Source organism: Rattus norvegicus, chromosome 16 (assembly GCF_021556685.1).
Source record: "Rattus norvegicus strain SHRSP/BbbUtx chromosome 16, alternate assembly SHRSP_T2T, whole genome shotgun sequence".
NCBI classification, from domain to species: domain Eukaryota; kingdom Metazoa; phylum Chordata; class Mammalia; order Rodentia; family Muridae; genus Rattus; species Rattus norvegicus.
In genome coordinates this window covers 6759108-6776449 of record NC_141549.1, presented here as the reverse complement: position 1 = coordinate 6776449, position 17342 = coordinate 6759108, and the positions used below count along the sequence as shown (strand labels likewise).

At 46.1% G+C, this 17342-nt stretch overlaps 1 protein-coding gene across 22 annotated transcripts in view; it reads left to right on the top strand.

Annotated features, from left to right (window-relative positions):
* Positions 1-16377, top strand: part of Mettl6 (methyltransferase 6, tRNA N3-cytidine) — a 28473-nt gene extending 12096 nt beyond the window's left edge. For 13 of the 22 annotated variants that reach the window (XR_015639307.1, XR_015639308.1, XR_015639309.1 and 10 more), the window contains one exon: positions 1823-2553. Coding sequence is in view for 11 of the 22 variants with exons in the window: in XM_087587663.1 (XP_087443789.1) it covers positions 1823-2013 (191 nt within the window). In the remaining 11 variants the exon portion in view is untranslated. Of the gene's footprint in view, positions 1-1769; positions 2554-16240 lie in introns of those variants that run through there. The other 9 variants (XR_015639313.1, XR_015639315.1, XM_087587668.1 and 6 more) reach the window with 2 other exon arrangements.
* The last annotated feature ends 965 nt before the right edge of the window (positions 16378-17342 follow it).

Genomic DNA, 17342 nt, shown 5'->3' with positions numbered 1-17342 from the left:
GTGAGTTTGAGGCCAGTGTGGTCTACAGAGTAACTTCCAGGACAGCCAGAGCTACACAGAGAAACCCTGTCTCGAAACACCATCACCACCACCCCCAAAAGAAAGCAAAGTGGAGGGCTGGAAAGATGGCTCAGTGGTGAAGAGTACCTCCAAAGGACCTGGGTTTGAATACCAGCAGCCACATGGTGACTAACAAGTCAAGTCTGTAATGGCTGCCATGGGCACCGCGTGGATGTGATGCAAACATCTGGCAAAACATCCATGAACGGAAATAAAAATGAATGTATTTTCTTAAAGTGGAAAATGTGACCAAAGAAACATTGCCCTCTGGCCTCTATGTATGTGTGCTATTGCACACAGGTGCACACAGACACACACATAACACATACTCCACATACAAGTTAATAATAAAAAATACTTTAAAAGGCATTTTGGATCAGAAAATGCCAAACATTTCCGTTTTTAAGTGTTTTGAGCATTAATTTTAAGTCTACCTAATAATCTGGAATAAAAGATGGTTGGTTTTTTTCTAGCTCTGTGGGTAGGGGTGAAGGGGCTCTTTTTTTTTTTTTTTTTTTTTTTGGTGATGCCGAGACTTGTCCCCAGGGCTTCAAGCATGCTAGGCAGGTGCACTGCCACTAATCCGTGTCCCTAGATCTTTACCTTTTAGTCTTAGGCTTAGGTTCTTTGTTTTGAGTTTTGTTTTGTTTTTTTCATTTCGCCTGTACCGTGTGCATGCCTGGTCTGTGCAGAAGTCACAGAGGATCTCCTGGGACTGAAGTTATGGGTAGTGGTGAGCCACCACGGAAACCAAGTCGATCTGCAAGAACAGCAGGTGCTAAGAACTGATGAGCCTGCACATCTGCAGCTCTGTGGTTTCTAGTTGTTTGTTTTTAAAACAAAACCTCAAGCCAGTAGCCCAGGCTATCCCTAACCTTATAGCAGTTCTGTGTCTGCCTCATATGTCTATTTCCTGACGTCATTCTAGATGTTAAAACTAAAAAACAAGTGTGCAATTAAATGTACCATGTCAGGTGGAAATGAAGATGAACTTAAGTTGTGGGAAATGGCCACATCTGGCTCAGTGCTTTAGAAGCCATCAGGAAGCCCTAGTGGTGTCTGCACAGTGCTCTAGAGCACAGCCACACAGTAGGGCCCTTAGTGGGGTCTGTGCTGTGTTCCCCAGTCCTTTATTCTACTTGTTTGGTTCATTTAACCTGTGTGATGTTTTGCTGGGGTGAAGTTGTCACTACCTGGTAATACACACACACACACACACACACACACACACACACACACCAATGCTGGTCACAGGTATCCTTCCTTTCTAGGAACAGGTTGAGCATGTGCAGACCTTTTCAATAGCTAGCTTGGGCTTTGTTTCTTTTTAGTCAGACTTCTGTATTTCCTAACACAAGAATAAGCCAAGATAGAATCTTTGTTGGTTCTTTAATTGGAGGTTTCCGTTTGGGTGTTAAGACCATGAGAAGTAGGAATGTGTTTGTTTTTAAAAAAAAGATAGAGTGAAGTAATGAAATATAAATGAGGAGTGAATGAATGAATGAATGAATGCAGAGAAAGCAAGCCTGCTAGCACAGCCTGTATTCCCAGCACTGGGGGAGTTGAGGCAAAAGTATTAAAGAGTTCAGGCCAGCCAGAGATGTAAAGTGAAATCCTGTCTCAAAAGTAAAAAAAAAAAAAAAAAAAAAAAATCAAAGAAGAAAAGTTTAAAAACAAAATCAATATTAGCATTGAAGTTTTCATTACAGAAACAAACCTTCCAGCTGTCTCAGCCCTCAAAGCTCATCCTGTTGCCTTCTAGAATTCCTGGCGAAGCTCTTTGTGGATGCAGGTTATGAAGAAGTGGTGAACGAGTATGTGTTTCGAGAGACAGTGAATAAAAAGGAGGGCCTGTGTGTGCCACGAGTTTTCCTTCAGAGCAAGTTCCGGAAGCCCCCGAAGGACCCAGCTCCTACCACTGACTCTGCTTCACTTTTAAGAAAAGAATTTTAAACTGTTTTGTATTTTTTTATATTCTGAATTTTTAAAAATTGCATGTGTTATTTTTGTACTAAGAACGAGTGAAGCCTGGGGAGCTGGCCCAGCAGGTAAAGGTGCATAGCTGTGCAGGCCAAGCAACCTGAGTGTGGTCCCAGCAGTCTGTCCAGGAATAAAGGCAGGGGGCTGGCTGTTGGATTCCAGCACCCACAGGGCTGCTCACCACACTTCCCCGCCCTTAATTCCAGGCCCGAGGCATTGAGTGCTCTCTTCTGGCCTCTGCAGGTGGTGCACAGACATACATGCAGGCAAAACACCCAAATTACAAAAGAAAAAACCCCAGGTTTGGCAATTTGAATTTATCCTCATATTCGTACCTCAAGACGAGAAGCAGAGAAGGAAGAATCATCCTGCAGCTCAGGACCAGCTCACCTGGGGTACACAGTGTGGCAGACCTAAGAGACCTGGCCTCACAGAGGTGGAGTGAGAGCTGCTGACAATTGTTTTCTGACCTCACATGTGCGCAAAGAAGTAAATAAAGTGAATTTGTGTGCACACTGTAGTAAAACAGAATTGTAAGTCCTAAAAGGAAAGTCTCTTGGTTCAGTTGTGTTCCCACAAGGGAAACGGGGGAGCCGAGTGTGCGATAGATGAATGGGTCTCAAATTTTGCCAGTAGTAATTTAAGACAGTTGTTGGCACACATACAGTCTTAAGCACTTAGCGAAGACTAATGCAAATGTGCATACCAATCGGGTGCTCGTGCTTGTTAATCTTTACATAAAGGATTAAATCTTGGGTCCTAACTGCCTGTAGCTCAGTTGGGAGAATGCCAAGAAACCCTGATTACATCCTCAGCCCTGAATTAACCAGGTATGGTGTCACCCACAATCCCAGCACTTGAAGGATAAAGGCAGGAAGACAATCAGTGCTGGGGGTGAGGCGACAGTGCGTGCTATGCAAGTGAGGAGCTAAATTGAATCCCACAAATCTGCCTAAAGCTGGGCATGGCACATGTCTGTAATCCCAGCAGTGGGGGCTGGGGACAGAAAAGTTTCCAAAGTGTGAAGGCCACCTAGCCAGGTATATTCAACCACACAGAGCAGAGATAACCTGGTGTAAAGGAGAAGGTCCAACCCCAGAGGTTATCCTACCTCCCACAGTGTCCCAGCACTGTGTGTCCCCTCTCACAGGAGAATATGTGCATACGTTCATCAAGTGTATAAAAGTCAGTGAGGTGAGAGCCAGCGATGTGGCTCAGCAGATCCGGGCTCAGCAGTTCAGTATTAGAGCCACGTTGTGGAAGGAGAATCACTTCCCACAGCTGTTCTCTGACCTCCATATGAGCACCATGGCTCACGTTTACACACAAAGTAAACATTTAAAAGAGGTTTTTTGGGGCTGGAGAGATGGCTCAGTGGTTAGGAGCACTGACTGCTCTTCCAGAGGTCCTGAGTTCAAATCCCAGCAACCACATGGTGGCTCACAACCATCTGTAATGAGATCTGATGCCCTCTTCTGGTGTGTCTGAAGACAGCTTCAGTGTACTTAGAAATAAATAAATCTTAAAAAAAAGAGAGACTGTCTCAGAAAAGCAATTCAAGATATATTTAAGTTCTTTATAAAAAAAAAAAAAGGTTTTTTTGTTGTCTTTTTTTTTTTTTTTTTTTTTTTTGGAACTGCTGTATAGACCAGACTGGCCTTGATTCACAGAAATCTGTCTCTTAAGTGCTGGAGTTAAGGGCATGTACCAGCGTGCCGCACCAAAGTTTCCTATCCGAAATTCAAGGTCATTCCTGGCTACACAGCAAGTTTGATGCCAGGCTTAGCATCAAACAAAACAAGACAAAAAGCCCAGGATTGAGTCTTGGTTGGAAACTTCATACAGTAGATGTCAGACATCTTCAGTTCTTTCATGGGTTATTGAAACTTTTTGCAATTGTTGCTGCTGAAAACACTACATAGGTCTGTGTAGTACAAAATGGAAACAGGTTTGTGGCTGTTTGAGAAATCGTTGGGAATTCTGTCCTAAACCTAAATCAAAATGTAATGACATTTAAAGAAACACAAGTCAGCAACTTGTGTGTGTGGGGGTGGGGGGGGTGAATAAATGTGGAGGCGTCCGTTCCGGAAGACGCTGTATCTTCCCCTCACTCTCTGCCTTATGTCCTGGACAGTCACTGACTGATGTGGGGCTTGTCATGGGCTCTCAGATCCCCCGTCCATACCTCAGTGTGGTGTGGGGTTGTACCCAGCTTTTTCTGTCTGGATGCTTGGGATTTGACCCCAGGTCCTTGTGCCTTCACCCCTTAACCACTACATGTTTGCTTACCGTGTGTATAGGCGGTTTGTTTGCACATGTCTGTATATTACATTCATGTGGTTCCCGTGAGGGCCAGAGCTGTCAGGTCCCTGGGACTGCAGTTACAGTGGAGTCTTGAGTCACTGGGTGCTGGGAATCGAACCTAGGTCCTGTGGAACAGCAACCAGTGCTCTTAACCACTGAGCCATTTCCAAGCCCCCCTAAACAGTGATCTTAAAAATCATCCTAACAATGCAATTTTAAAGTTTAGTAATTTGATATTTACATGCTAAGGACTTTGGTAGGAAAATATTAAGTCCTTGCTTGGCATAATTAAACCATTGTTCCTGGATGTCTTAATTTTGGGGTACTACTGCTATGAAGAAACACCATGACCAAAAGCAGAGTAGGAGGGAAGGGTTTACACTTCTACACCTGTAGTCCATTGTTGAAGGAAGTCAGGATAGGGACTTAAACAGGGCAGGAACCTGAAGGCAGGAGCTGATTCAGTGCGTGTACGTAATAAGACAACTTTTAGGAGTTCATTCTCTGTACTCTTTCAGGAGATCAACCTCAGGTTGTTTTAGAAAGGATTCAGGTTCAGTTCCCAGTACCATCTGTAGCTCCAGCCCCAGCACATCCAATGTCATCTGCCTTTGGTACCAGGCCCTTGTGGTGGACATGCATATATGCAGGCAAAATTCATGTTCGTGTGCATTAATAAACCCAAAAGCAATCTGTTGCTATTGTTACTTTGAGACAAGGTGTCCCTAGCCTGGCTAATAGCCCTGGTTGGCCTGAACACTCTGTAGGTCAGGCTGGCCCCTGCTGGGATGAAAAGCATGCACCACCCTGCCTAGCTAAGCTGGTCAGTATCTTGCTGCTTTTGTTGCTGTAGTAAGGATTGAACCCAGGCCCTCAAGTGCTGGGCATGTACTCTACTGCTGAGTGAATTCCCAATTAACTCAAAAACCCCAGGTCCTCAAGCTTTATCTGCTAAACGTCTTGCCAGCCTTTGTGTCCGTGTGTGGATGCCCTCTGTAATTGGCCAGTTGCCCTGGACGGGGAAGGGAAGGCCAACACCTATCTTCCCATCTGCCCAGTGCAGTTTCTCAAGAAACAGTTGATACTACTTCAGAGTTTGCATTTCACCTGTGAAAGGACATTGGCCTGGGCCCAGTTCCCTGTGGAGAAGCGGTGGCTAGAGAGGATTGCTGAGGCCCAAAGCTAATTTTGTAAACTATGGGGAACTCCCTAAATTAGTCCAGTGACCCATCTCCTGGGCACTGCCATATGTGACTTTTGAATTATGACACATGAAGTTCTTTCCTGCAAGCCTTTTCTGTGCTTGCAGAAAAAGTTGGTGAGAATATCCTCGTGAACACATGGCTGGCCAGGGCCTTGAAGAGGCATGGTCCTTGTGGGGATGCAGCTGGGCAGTAGCCACTGTGGTTCTGTCCTGGAGAGGAGAGGCGCTGACTCGGAACTCAGTTGTGCTTCCTGGCCGGCCTTCAGGACCATCTGTTTCAACTTGAGAGGAGCTCTTTTCTCTTGCTAGTCAGATACTCTATGTAATCTCTTCTTCAGAGGCTCAAAAAATGGCTGAGTAAGAACAAACCTGATAACATAGAAGAGTTTGGATTTGTTCATTTGGTTGGTTGGTTGGTTTTCTTTAAAATCTATTTCTAAAGGATGGACACCTATAAGAAATCACATAGGTCTCAGAGGAGGAGCCAGGAGGGTCTAGGGTCTCAGTTCAGTCCCTGGCCTCCACTAAAGGCATCCCATGCTGGCTTAGCCCAGGATGCTGCTCAAGGCCTCTTCCAAAAAGTCCATTCCGTGTAGGTCTAACTGCTACCTCAGACTGTGGCTGAGCCTGGTAAAGACAGAATAAAGTAGGAAGTGGGAAAGGCAGTGTGTGGTAGGGAAGCTCACCTGGGAATTCTGGCCCAGTTCTTTCACTTTTGAACCTCAGATTAGATTCCCCATGATAAAAAAAAAAAAAAAAAAAAACAAAAACAAAAAAAACAAAAAAACAAAAAAAAACCTTCAAAGTGTGAGGATTAAAGTGAAGTTTTGTGATGTGTGACTCAGGGTGAACTCTGTGTACACAGGCCTCATCTTGACGTGTTACTGTTTAACCTGCACACAAAGAGCTACAGAAAAGCAAATGCTTGCTTCAGGGATGTGACGGTGGGCACCCCTGCATGACAAGCATCCAGCTGAAGAAATGGCTGATCAATAGTCCAGAACCCCAATGTTCCGTCTAGCCACCGATCCCCCCAGCCAGGGTGACCACCACTCTGACTTCCAGCATCCACGCAGTTCCTTTCTGTTTTAAAATCTCCCCAAAAGAATTTAAAGATGACTTGTACAGAAACGGTGCTCTCCATCCACCATGCGGCTCTCAGGAATTGAACTCAGATCTTGGCAGCAGGCACTGTGATACGAGCCATCTCACTGAAGAGTGTGGCATTGCCTCGCCCATACAAAACAGACCCCAGAGACCTCCTGAGTCTGCCGAACACCACTACAGAAGATGCTGTGCGTATTGTACTAGTCAGAGTTGGAGGTGTGTGTATAAAACACCTCACAGTGTAAACTCTGTTCTCTACAAGACCCTATGCGCATATACGGTGGATGCTGCACTCCACAGTTAAACAGACTGCACACATGGATACGAACAAAATGTTACAGGCTCCGAGTCTGACCAGCCAGGAGCAAGTGGAGGACTTGCCCCATGCAATCAGCCATGTCCCCGAACCTAGGGCTGCCACCAGGGCTAGAGGAGACCGTCCACATCCGAGGGTTTTATCCATTCTATAAAGTCCAAATAGTATGAAAGTCAGTTACATGCAAGGTATTTCTAATATGTGTGATATTATGTGATTATATGTGATATTATGTCCAAATGTTCTAAACAGGTCACAAACCAGCTCCTCTTCAAGAAGGCTTAATTTCTGGAATCCTTGCAAATACCTTGGATTGAACTAGGCCACCACAAGGTGGTGTCAGATACTCAGTGTTCAAATTGACACCACCACCACCCCTCCCCCTTTATTTTATTTTTTTTCTTTTTCTTTTTTCTTTTTTTTTCGGAGCTGGGGACCAAACCTAGGGCCTTGCGCTTGCTAGGCAAGCGCTCTACCACTGAGCTAAATCCCCAACCCCAATTTTTTATTTTTATTTTTTAAATTTTTGCCAATGGTTAACTTGGTGCTAGACTTGAACTCAGAAATCCTCCTGCCTCTGTGCTAGGATTAAAGCTGTGTGCCGCCAAGGCAGAGCCTCTGTAACAGTTACACAGGGAGCATTTTTCTTGTCATTACAGAGGAAGGAAAGGATTGCTACAGATGTGCTTTCTAGGTCAACATCAGCTGGCGAGAGCAATTCACTGGACAAAACGAAATGGGATGCCTTTACCCATTCTTCAGTCTGCTTCTGTGTTCTGTAGTCAGTTTGCTCCCAGCTAAAGCTTCGCCTTTTAGGCAATCTCTGAGGAACCGACTGGGCAATCAGAAGCTTTTCCACGTGGACAGATAGAATAGACCCCATAGACCCCTTTTCTTGGTAAATGGCTCCACGGAGGTACCACGTGTGAGATTAAGGTGGAGCAATGTCGGGGCTGTATCCTGGATACAGGTCTGCCTCACGCATTACTCATAGTGGTCTTTTGTGCTTTGGGGGGGGGGGGCAAAGGTTACGCAGGCTGGAGGTCAGAAGAACCACCTTCCAAGAGTTGGTTCTCTCCACCATGTGAACCCCAGGGTGGAACACAGACCCTCAGACTTGGTGGTGGGTGTCTCGATGGGCTGAGCCCTCTCCTGGCCCCAGTATCCTGTAGCTGGTTTTCCCGTCCACAGTTGCCACAGAGGACATGGAAATGGGGAAAAGGTAAAGCAAGGGTTACGCAGAAGAACCATGTTTTCTGTTGGGAAGAAAATGTTTCCTGCAAACTTCTATATATTCTCTTTCCAAGAGCAAATAATTTATTAGAAATAAAGTTAGGCCGGGTAGTGGTAGCACACGCCTTTAATCCCAGCAGTCCGGAGGTAGAGGCAGGCCTGGTCTACAGAGTGAGTTCCAGGACAGCCCGGCTCACACAGAGAAGCCCTGTCTCAAAAACAAAACCAAATAAAGTTAAGACATTTTTTTCCAGTTTTCTTTCCTGCTCTTTTCAAATGTGTGACATTTTGTTACATGTTCAGTGGGTGCCATGAGAGTACAGGGCCCCGTGGATCACTGTAGCTGGAGCACCAGGCCGGGAGAGAAGGCAGTGCAGATGCATGCTGGGAGGTCGGGAATGCCGTCATGGTTTCAAGGATTAGCATAGAAGGGACTCAGCACAGCACCTGGACTGGACGGTGCTGGGTAATTTTATGTAAACCTGACACAAGCTAGTCATCTGAGGGGAGGGAACCTCAATTAAGAAAACACCTCCAAGGGGCTGGGGATTTAGCTCAGTGGTGGAGCGCTTACCTAGGAAGCGCAAGGCCCTGGGTTCGGTCCCCAGCTCCGAAAAAAAGAACCAAAAAAAAAAAAAAAAAAAAAAAAAGAAAGAAAACACCTTCCAAGCTCGGTGTGGTGATGCACACCTTTAATCCCAGCGCTTGAGAGGCAGAGGCAGGGGTTCTAGTGAGACCAGCTTGGTCTATATAGTGAGTAGCAAGGACAGCTAGAGCCAAGCTACATAGTGAAACCCTGCCTCAAAACAGAAGGAAAGAAAGAAAGGGGGGGGGGACAGACGGAAGGAAGGAAGGAAAGAAGGAAAGGGAGAAAGGGAAGGAAGGAAGGGAAAGGAAAGGAAAGGCCTCAAAAGAACAGGCAAGCCTGTAGGACATTTTCTCAATTAGTGATGATATGGGAGGGCCCCGCCCATTGTGGGTGGTGCCCTCCTGAGCTGGTGCCCTATAAGAAAGCAGGCTGAGCACACCAGTATAAGTAAGCTAGTAAGCACCGCCCTTCTGGCCTCTGCCCTGTTTGAGTTCCTGTCCTGGCTTCCTTCAATGATGAACAGTTGGGACAGATGAACAGATGGACATGTAAGCCAAATATATCCTTTCCCTGTTTTTGGCCATAGTTTTGTCACAGCATTAGGAATGCTGACTGAGACACAGGGAGGGGTTTTGGGAACCACGAATGCGACAGCCACCACGGTTGTTTAGAAGGAATTTTTCCACATTTTCACAAGGAAGCTGAGACCTGGGCACTGCCACAGGGACGAGAACGTGAACATGATTGCTTCCTAGTATCCTGCCAGTTGTGATCAAGACTGGCAAAGCGAGGTGATTCCCCAAGGAGTTAACAGCTGCTACCAAAGTGGCCAATTACAACTCAAAATGATTAGAAACGAAATCAAGACTCTTTTCTGCTTGTAAAACTTATTTTGTTTAAAAATTCTGATGTGGGACTGGAGAGATGGCTCAGCAGTTAAGAGCACTGACTGCTCTTCCATAGGCCCTGAGTTCAATTCCTAGCAACTACATGGTGGCTCACAGAACACCTGTAATGGGATCTGATGCCCTCTTCTGGTGTGTCTGAGGACAGCTACAGTGTGCTCATAAAATCTCTTTTTAAAAACATTCTGATGTGTGTGTGTGTGTGTGTGTGTGTGTGTGTGTATGCACATGCCAGGAGAAGAGTGTGGGGTCCCCTGGAGCTAGAGTTACAGGGATTATGGGATCTGAACCCAGGTCCTCTGGATAGCAATTTCTGCTCATCTTTCCTGCTGCCTCAGGATGATATTCTTGATGACAATGTTTTTCTTTCAGCACTTTGAATATATAAATGACCTATAAGACTTCTGCTGGGAAATTGATTAAGATGAGCATATTAGTGCCCACTGATTATCCCAGCACTGGGAAGCTGAGGCAGGAGATCATGAGTTCAAGACTAACCTGGGCTACATGGGAAGGCCCTATTAAATAAAAGAAAAAGAGAAAATGTGCTGTTAGTACAAAAGTCAGCTACGGTGGCTTGTTTTTCTAATTTTGTCTTGTATTTCCCTTGCTTTACAGTGCTAGGGGTCAAACCTTTCACAAACCAGGCAACCACTGAGTCCAACACCATTTGTATATTCTATTTTGTAACCAGGTGACCCAGGAAGACCCTAAACTTGGAATCTTCCAACTTCAGTCTCCCACAGAGCTGGAATTCTAGACCTGTCTTGTACTTTTGACAGATTGAATATGATAGCCCTTGTATAGGATCTTTTGTTGTTTGAGACATAAATTTATGTAGTCCAGGCTAGCCTCTGAGTCCCTATGAAGAGAATCTAACACTGAATTCCTGAGCCTCCTGCCTAGAGGATCCTTCATAGTCAAATCTATTAAGATCCTTTGAGCTTCCTAGACTTGATCTCTATCTTCCCAGAGATTTGGAAAGTTTCTACAAGTTTTCATATTATTTTGGGACAGGGTCTCCCAATGTAGCTGTCTGTCCAGCACTTGCTGTGTAGATGAAGCCAGCATTAATCCCACCCGGCTCCTCCCGACTCTGCCTTCCACTGGGGCACCATGTTGACTTCAGCAGCTGTTCCATTGCATAGGATTTCCAGGGTGCTCGACTTCTCTCCTCCTTAAGGAACCCTGTTCTGTTAGTGCTCACTTGTTTAATTGTGACCCTCGGGTTCAAAGGCTTGCGTCATCATTTTAATTTTCCGGTCCCTCTCCTCTTATATGGCTAGGTTGCTTCCAAAGGCCTTCTTCAGGCTCAGGAACTCCTTGTTTTGTTTGAGCAGGGTCCTGCTGCATAGCCTCAGATGGTGTTAGAGTCGCTGTGTAGCCCAGGCTGGCATGGAAATTGCTCTGCCTCCTGAGAGCTGGGAGTCCACGTGTGTGCTGTGCCCATCTGTCAGTTTTTCCTTATTATTTTCATTGGGTTATATTATGTTCTTTGCACATGGTATTGGGTTCTACAAGGTCATTTTCACTCAAGTAAATACATGATTTTATGTATCTGTGCAAAAATCTCAAATCCCTAGCAGAGAAGACAAGCTGAATTTACTTAGTTATGTCCAGCTGAATATACTTTCTTGCAAAGAACACAACATTCTTCTATATAGTTAAAACTGATGTGTGGATATACTACATTTCTTTATCTATTCCTTTATTAATGACATTTAACTTACTACTGTGCACAGTGCTTGCAGTAAACTGTAATGAGCAAGTCTGTCTCTGATACATTATTGACTTAAGTCCTTTGGCTAAACTCACAGAAGTGCTAGAGGTGGGTGTAGTTATGATTTTGGAATTTTGGTTTCTTTAAAAAGCATAAGCATATTATAAGAATGTTTTCATTTCATGTTTAATCCCAGTCGTGGGCTATGGGGCTGCTTCAGACTGTCCTCAGCAGCTGACTGTGATTTGCCTCGAGCTCTAACAGAGGTCGTGATTTTGTCAGCTGCAAACGGTTTCTGCAATTGCATGCTGTTTGGAATTCTGGGGACTCTTCAGAGACTGTATAAGGCATGGTGAGCTGTTGGTTGGTTGTTGGTGGTCATGGTTTGTTAAGTAGTCATGCACAAAGAAGAAACAACAAGAAGAAATTAGATATCCTGACTGTGAAGATCAAACTTGCCCCAGTCATCAGGAAGTAGTCTAATGATAAGACCACCCTTTCCCAACTCCTGCCTTTATTCAGGGACCTCTTTCCCTTCCTCTCCTTTTTTCTTTCTTATCTAGTGTTAGGAGGTAAAGGGGGCGATATAAAAGGGGTGGCCATGTGCTGTGTTGTGTGTCTGCCTCGGAGGGGCAGTCTGAACACCTCTGTAATGGAGGCCCTCGGTCCACACTTTCCCTGTTAGGGAACAACAATGGGATCTGGGATGATTGCTGTGTTCCCGGTCTCAGGTGTGCCCAGTCTCCTGTGTTTCAAAGCGCTGCTGGAGTTACTGCTGGGAGTTGGGAATGAGGTGAGGGGGTGAGGGGTAGGTCTTCAGTCAGAGATTGCCCTCAGGGGATCCATCCAAAGGTCTAGAGGAATCCTGTTTGGTTCCTAGAGAGTACAGGAGGGGCTGAGAGAGAGGAGGCCTTCTCTGGGAGATTCAGGTGGGGCTCTTTATGATGGCCTCCCCCTGCAGCAATCCTTGATGGAAGAGATGGTCCTTGCTTGTCCAAACAGGTTTATTTGGTGACAAACATGAATGTATACAGTTTACACAGGGTGAACCAGGAATTAAATGCCTTTTTCAGGGGCTGGAGAGATGGCTCAGCGGTTAAGAGCACTGACTGCTCTTCCAGAGGTCCTGAGTTCAAATCCCAGCAACCACATGGTGGCTCACAGCCATCTGTAATGGGATCCGATGCGCTCTTCTGGTGTGTCTGAAGACAGCTGCAGTGTATCCATATACATTAAGACATTATATAAGTCTTTTTTTTTTTTTTAAATTCCTTTTTCGGGAAGGGATGCCCAGGAAGGGAAGCTCATTGGCTGAATACTCAGGCCCATCTCAATACCTCATTAGCATGGAGAACTCCAGGTTTTCATGCTACACAACTTTTCTCAGATAGATGTGAGTCCGGTGGCTTAGAATCCTCCAGACAGATCAGAGAAGGCGAAAACCTGCTGACAGGGGAGTCTCCCATTTGCCCCAGGCTATGGTGGGCTTCACCTTACTTAGAGCTTTCCCACAGTGACGTGTGGAAGAAAAACCCACAAAGTAGGGAAAGCCACAGCTGAGTCAGATGGAAGACGTTTTAGCTTTTTGACAAACCTCCATAACCTTCCCTAGACTAGCGTTTTACATTCCAAGTAACAGTATATAAGGTTCCCTTTTGTCTGTGTCCACACCAACACTGCTGACTTGTTTCCTTGATGGTGATTGCCATTGTGATTGGGCTAAGTTAGAGTCTTAATGGTTTTTTTTGTTTGTTTGTTGTTTTTTTGGTTCTTTTTTTCGGAGCTGGGGACCGAACCCAGGGCCTTGCGCTTCCTAGGCAAGCGCTCTACCACTGAGCTAAATCCCCAGCCCCGAGTCTTAATGTTTTAATTTTCATTTCTCTGATGCAAGGGTTGAATTTTTTTTGTGTGTTTACATTGACCATTTGTATTTTCATCTTTTTGAAATGTGAGTGTGTGTTCACCTATGAGGTGCCTGGATAGACGCGCGTGTGTGTGTGTGTGTGTGTGTGTGTGTGTGTGTGTGTGTGTGTAGGCCTGAGGAGAACCTCAGGTATCATCTAGGCCTGATATTTGAGACCGAGTCTTTCATTGGCCTGGGGGTCACAACTTGGGTTAGTTTGGCTGTGCAGCGGGTTCCAGGGATCCTCTGGTCTCTGTCTTGGGTGGCAGGCGTCTGCTTCACGTGGGTTCTGGTGCGAGCCCAGGCCCTGATGTTTGCTTTCCCGGCTGGGCACCTTCCAGGCTCTGTACTTCACCGTTCGAGTAATAGTTATCCACTTCATTCACCCACTTATCAGTTGATGTCCCTAATTTCTTGTTCTTTAGTTGTGGGGTTTGTTAGCATTCTGTCTAAGCTCCACCCCCACAGTTACCTGGCAACAACCAGGCGTGCCTGACGCTATAAAAGGGGCTGCTTGCCCCCTCCTCGCTCTCTTGCTCTTGTTCTCTCTTGCTCTCTCTTGCCTTCTTGCTCTTCCCTTTTGCCCCTTCTCTCCACGTGCTCATGGCCGGCCTCTACTCCTCTACTTCCCAACTCTCTCTCTATCTCTACACTACCCTCTTAACTCCCCTCCCCATGCTCTGAGTGAACTCTATTCTATACTATACCGTTGTGTGGCTGGTTCCTCGGGGGAGGGATGTCTCAGCATGAGCCCACTGAAGCATCCCCTTTCCTCAGACCTCACAGAACATATCCCCCCTCTCTTTATCTTTTTATCAATACAACCTTGGTGCCGAAACCCGGGACATATCCTCTCTTTATCTTTTCACAAACACATCAGGGTTTGGTTTTTTTTAAAGCCCTTTGTATATTGTATTTTTACTTTTTTTTTTTTTTTTTTTTTTTGTTCCTTTTTTCGGAGCTGGGGACCGAACCCAGGGCCTTGCGCTTCCTAGGCAAGCGCTCTACCACTGAGCTAAATCCCCAACCCCGTATTTTTACATTTTTAAAGCGTGTGTGTGTGTGTGTGTGTGTGTGTGTGTGTGTGTGTGTGTGTGTGCGTGTACGCATGCGTGCGTCTGCTTGTTCATGTATGTGTATAGAGTCCAGAGGCATCAGATATTATGGAGCTGGAAGTTACAAGTGGTTTTGAGCCACCTGATGTGGGTACCGGGAATCTTTTTTTTTTTCTTTTTCTCCCCCCCCCCCCCGCCCCCCCCCGGAGCTGGGGACCAAATCCAGGGCTCTACCACTGAGCTAAATCCCCAACCCCGACAGGAATCTTTTTCAAGTTTTTTTTTTGTTTTTGTTTTTGTTTTTTTTTCCAGAGCTGGGGACCGAACCCAGGACCTTGCTCGTGCTAGGCAAGCGCTCTACCGCTGAGCTAAATCCCCAACCCCACCAGGAATCTTTTTATATTCTAGATATCAGTCCATATCAGATGACTAGCTAGCAAGGCTTTTGTTCCATTTCGTGGGTTGTCTCTTCATTTAATCAACTTTTACATTTGTGTGAACAGAAGCTTCCTGATTTTGTGAGGACCACTTGAAAACATTGCTTATTGGAGACTGGCCTGCGCTACATGAATCCAAGCCATCCAGGGCCACTTGACATGGCTGTCTCAGAAAAGAGAGGGGCACGGGTATGGGGGTTGGGAATCCAGAGAGCAGAAAGGAAGAGACTTCCAGACCAGCTGGAGTTACTTGGTGACACCCTATCCTAACTCCTCCCCACTCCTGAAACAATAAAAAGATGTTGACTGTAGTAGGGGTAAGGGTTGGGCCTCTATAGTCCAGTGTGTGGGAGGCTGAGGCAATGGATGGGCAGCCTGAGACCAGCCTATTGTTACTGGAGAGCCTGTCTCAAAGGAAAGAAAGGAGCCCTTAGCATCAGACTAGTCAGGGCCATTGGGAGGGTTGAGATATGAAGACACAACTTTCCAAGTCAGCCATGACATCTGAGAAGCTGAGCCTAGCACTCCTGCAGGCAGAGTGATCACTTTGTGTGAGGGTCCTTTCTCTGCACCATGGCAACAGGGCCTGTCCCTTTACAGTGAGCATCAACACTCAGCAGGGAGCCATCAAACCACTGGGAAAAGGGAAGGAACTTTCAGTTCTTCCTATAATGACAGTCAGAAACGGCTCACCATGACTACCTCCAGTAGGAAAGTGACAGGGACCAGCCACTGTGTCTGCTGAGGCATTCCTGGCTTCTTTAGCATGGTGCTTCTGCATAGCAGAAGATGCCTCAGAGGGAGAACCTGCCAGATGGCCTGTAAACCTTGGTGTGTGCCCCCCACCTGCATGCGTGCGCGCACACACAGACACATACACAGACACAGACACAGACACACACACACACACACACACACACACACACACACACACACACTGTTCATTGCCCGTTTTTGACTGACTTTGTGAAGTACAGAAAAATGAGTTAGACCGTGTTGAATTACTCTTCTGGTACGCAGGCTGGTGGGCCACCATTAACTGATTGGAACCTTTGTGCAAACTTAGTAGCCAGCCCTGGGTAAGTGTGTTGCCTCAAAGCTTGGTGCGGTCCTTTGGTGGAAGGTGCTTTCCGCCCCTTAGGTCTTCCTGGGTAGGATTGCTCAGTAAGCAGAGCCACAGGGGAATCAGGCCTCCAGCTCCCGGCACCTCTGTGCACTGTGAGAACCACACTGCTCAGCTGGGCAGGCCCAGAGCTCAGGCTGCAGGAAGGATTTGTTCCCTGTCTGTCCCATATGCCCCTCATAGCAACAGTGCCAGAAAACACAAAACTCTTCCTTCAACACTAAATTATATATTTTTGTCTAGAAACTGAGCCTGCTGTGAATGTGAAATCTGAAATAAACACCAGATCTTAATTTCCTCACAGAATAGAGACCTTCTGAGAAGAAATGGCACAATAAGGTCTGTGAAGAAGAAACATTGTGGTGGAGGGTGAGAAGGAAGTGGACTCTGCCCTGGGATTCCTGGTCTTTGAGTCCATGGAAAAGAGGGTTCCACCAGCAGGTACAGCATGGCGACCACACTGTCCCTTTTTAAAAATTGGATATTTTATGTATTTACATTTCAAATGTTATCCCCTTTCCTCCTCTCCTATGCCCCCTCCCCCTGCTTCTATGAAGATGTTCCCACTCCTACCCACCCACTCCCACCTTCCCACCTTGGCATTCCCATACACTGGGGAAATGAGCCTTCACAGGACCAAGGGCTTTTCCTCCTATTGGTGCCAGACAAGGCCATCCTCTGCTACATATGCGGATGGAGCCATGGGTCTGTCCATGTGTATTCTTTGGGTGGTAGTTTAGTCCCTGGGAGCTCTGGGGGTCTGGTTGGTTGATATTGTTGTTCTTCCTGTGGGATTGCAAACCCCTTCAGCTCCTTCAGTCCTTCCTCTAACTCCTCCATTGAGGTCCCTGTGCTCAGTCCAATGGTTGGCTGCAAGCATCCTCATCTGTATCAGTAAGGCTCTGGCAGAGCCTCTCAGGAGACATCTATATCAGGCTCCTGTCAGCAAGCACTTCTTGGCATCAGCAATAGTGACTGAGTTTGGTGGCTGCATATGGGATGGATCCCCAGGTTGGGGCAGTCTCTGATAGCCTTTCCTTCAGTCCCTGCTCCACCCTTTGTCCCTGTATTTCCTCCCATGACTATTTTGTTCCCCCTTCTAAGAAGGACTGAAGCACTTTGGTCATCCTGCTTCTTGAGCTTCATGTGGTCTGTGAATTGTATCTTGGGTAATTTGAGCTTTTGGGCTAATATCCACTTATCAGTGAGTGCGTACCATGTGTGTTCTTTTGCGGCTGGGTTACCTCACTCAGGATGATATTTTCTAGTTCCATTCATTTGCCAAAGAATTTCATGAAGTCATTGTTTTTTAATAGCTTTAGTAGTACTCCATTGTGTAAATGTATCCACTCCTCTGTTGAAGGATGTCTGCGTTACCCCTGTCTCTTTTGCTGCAGATATAAACT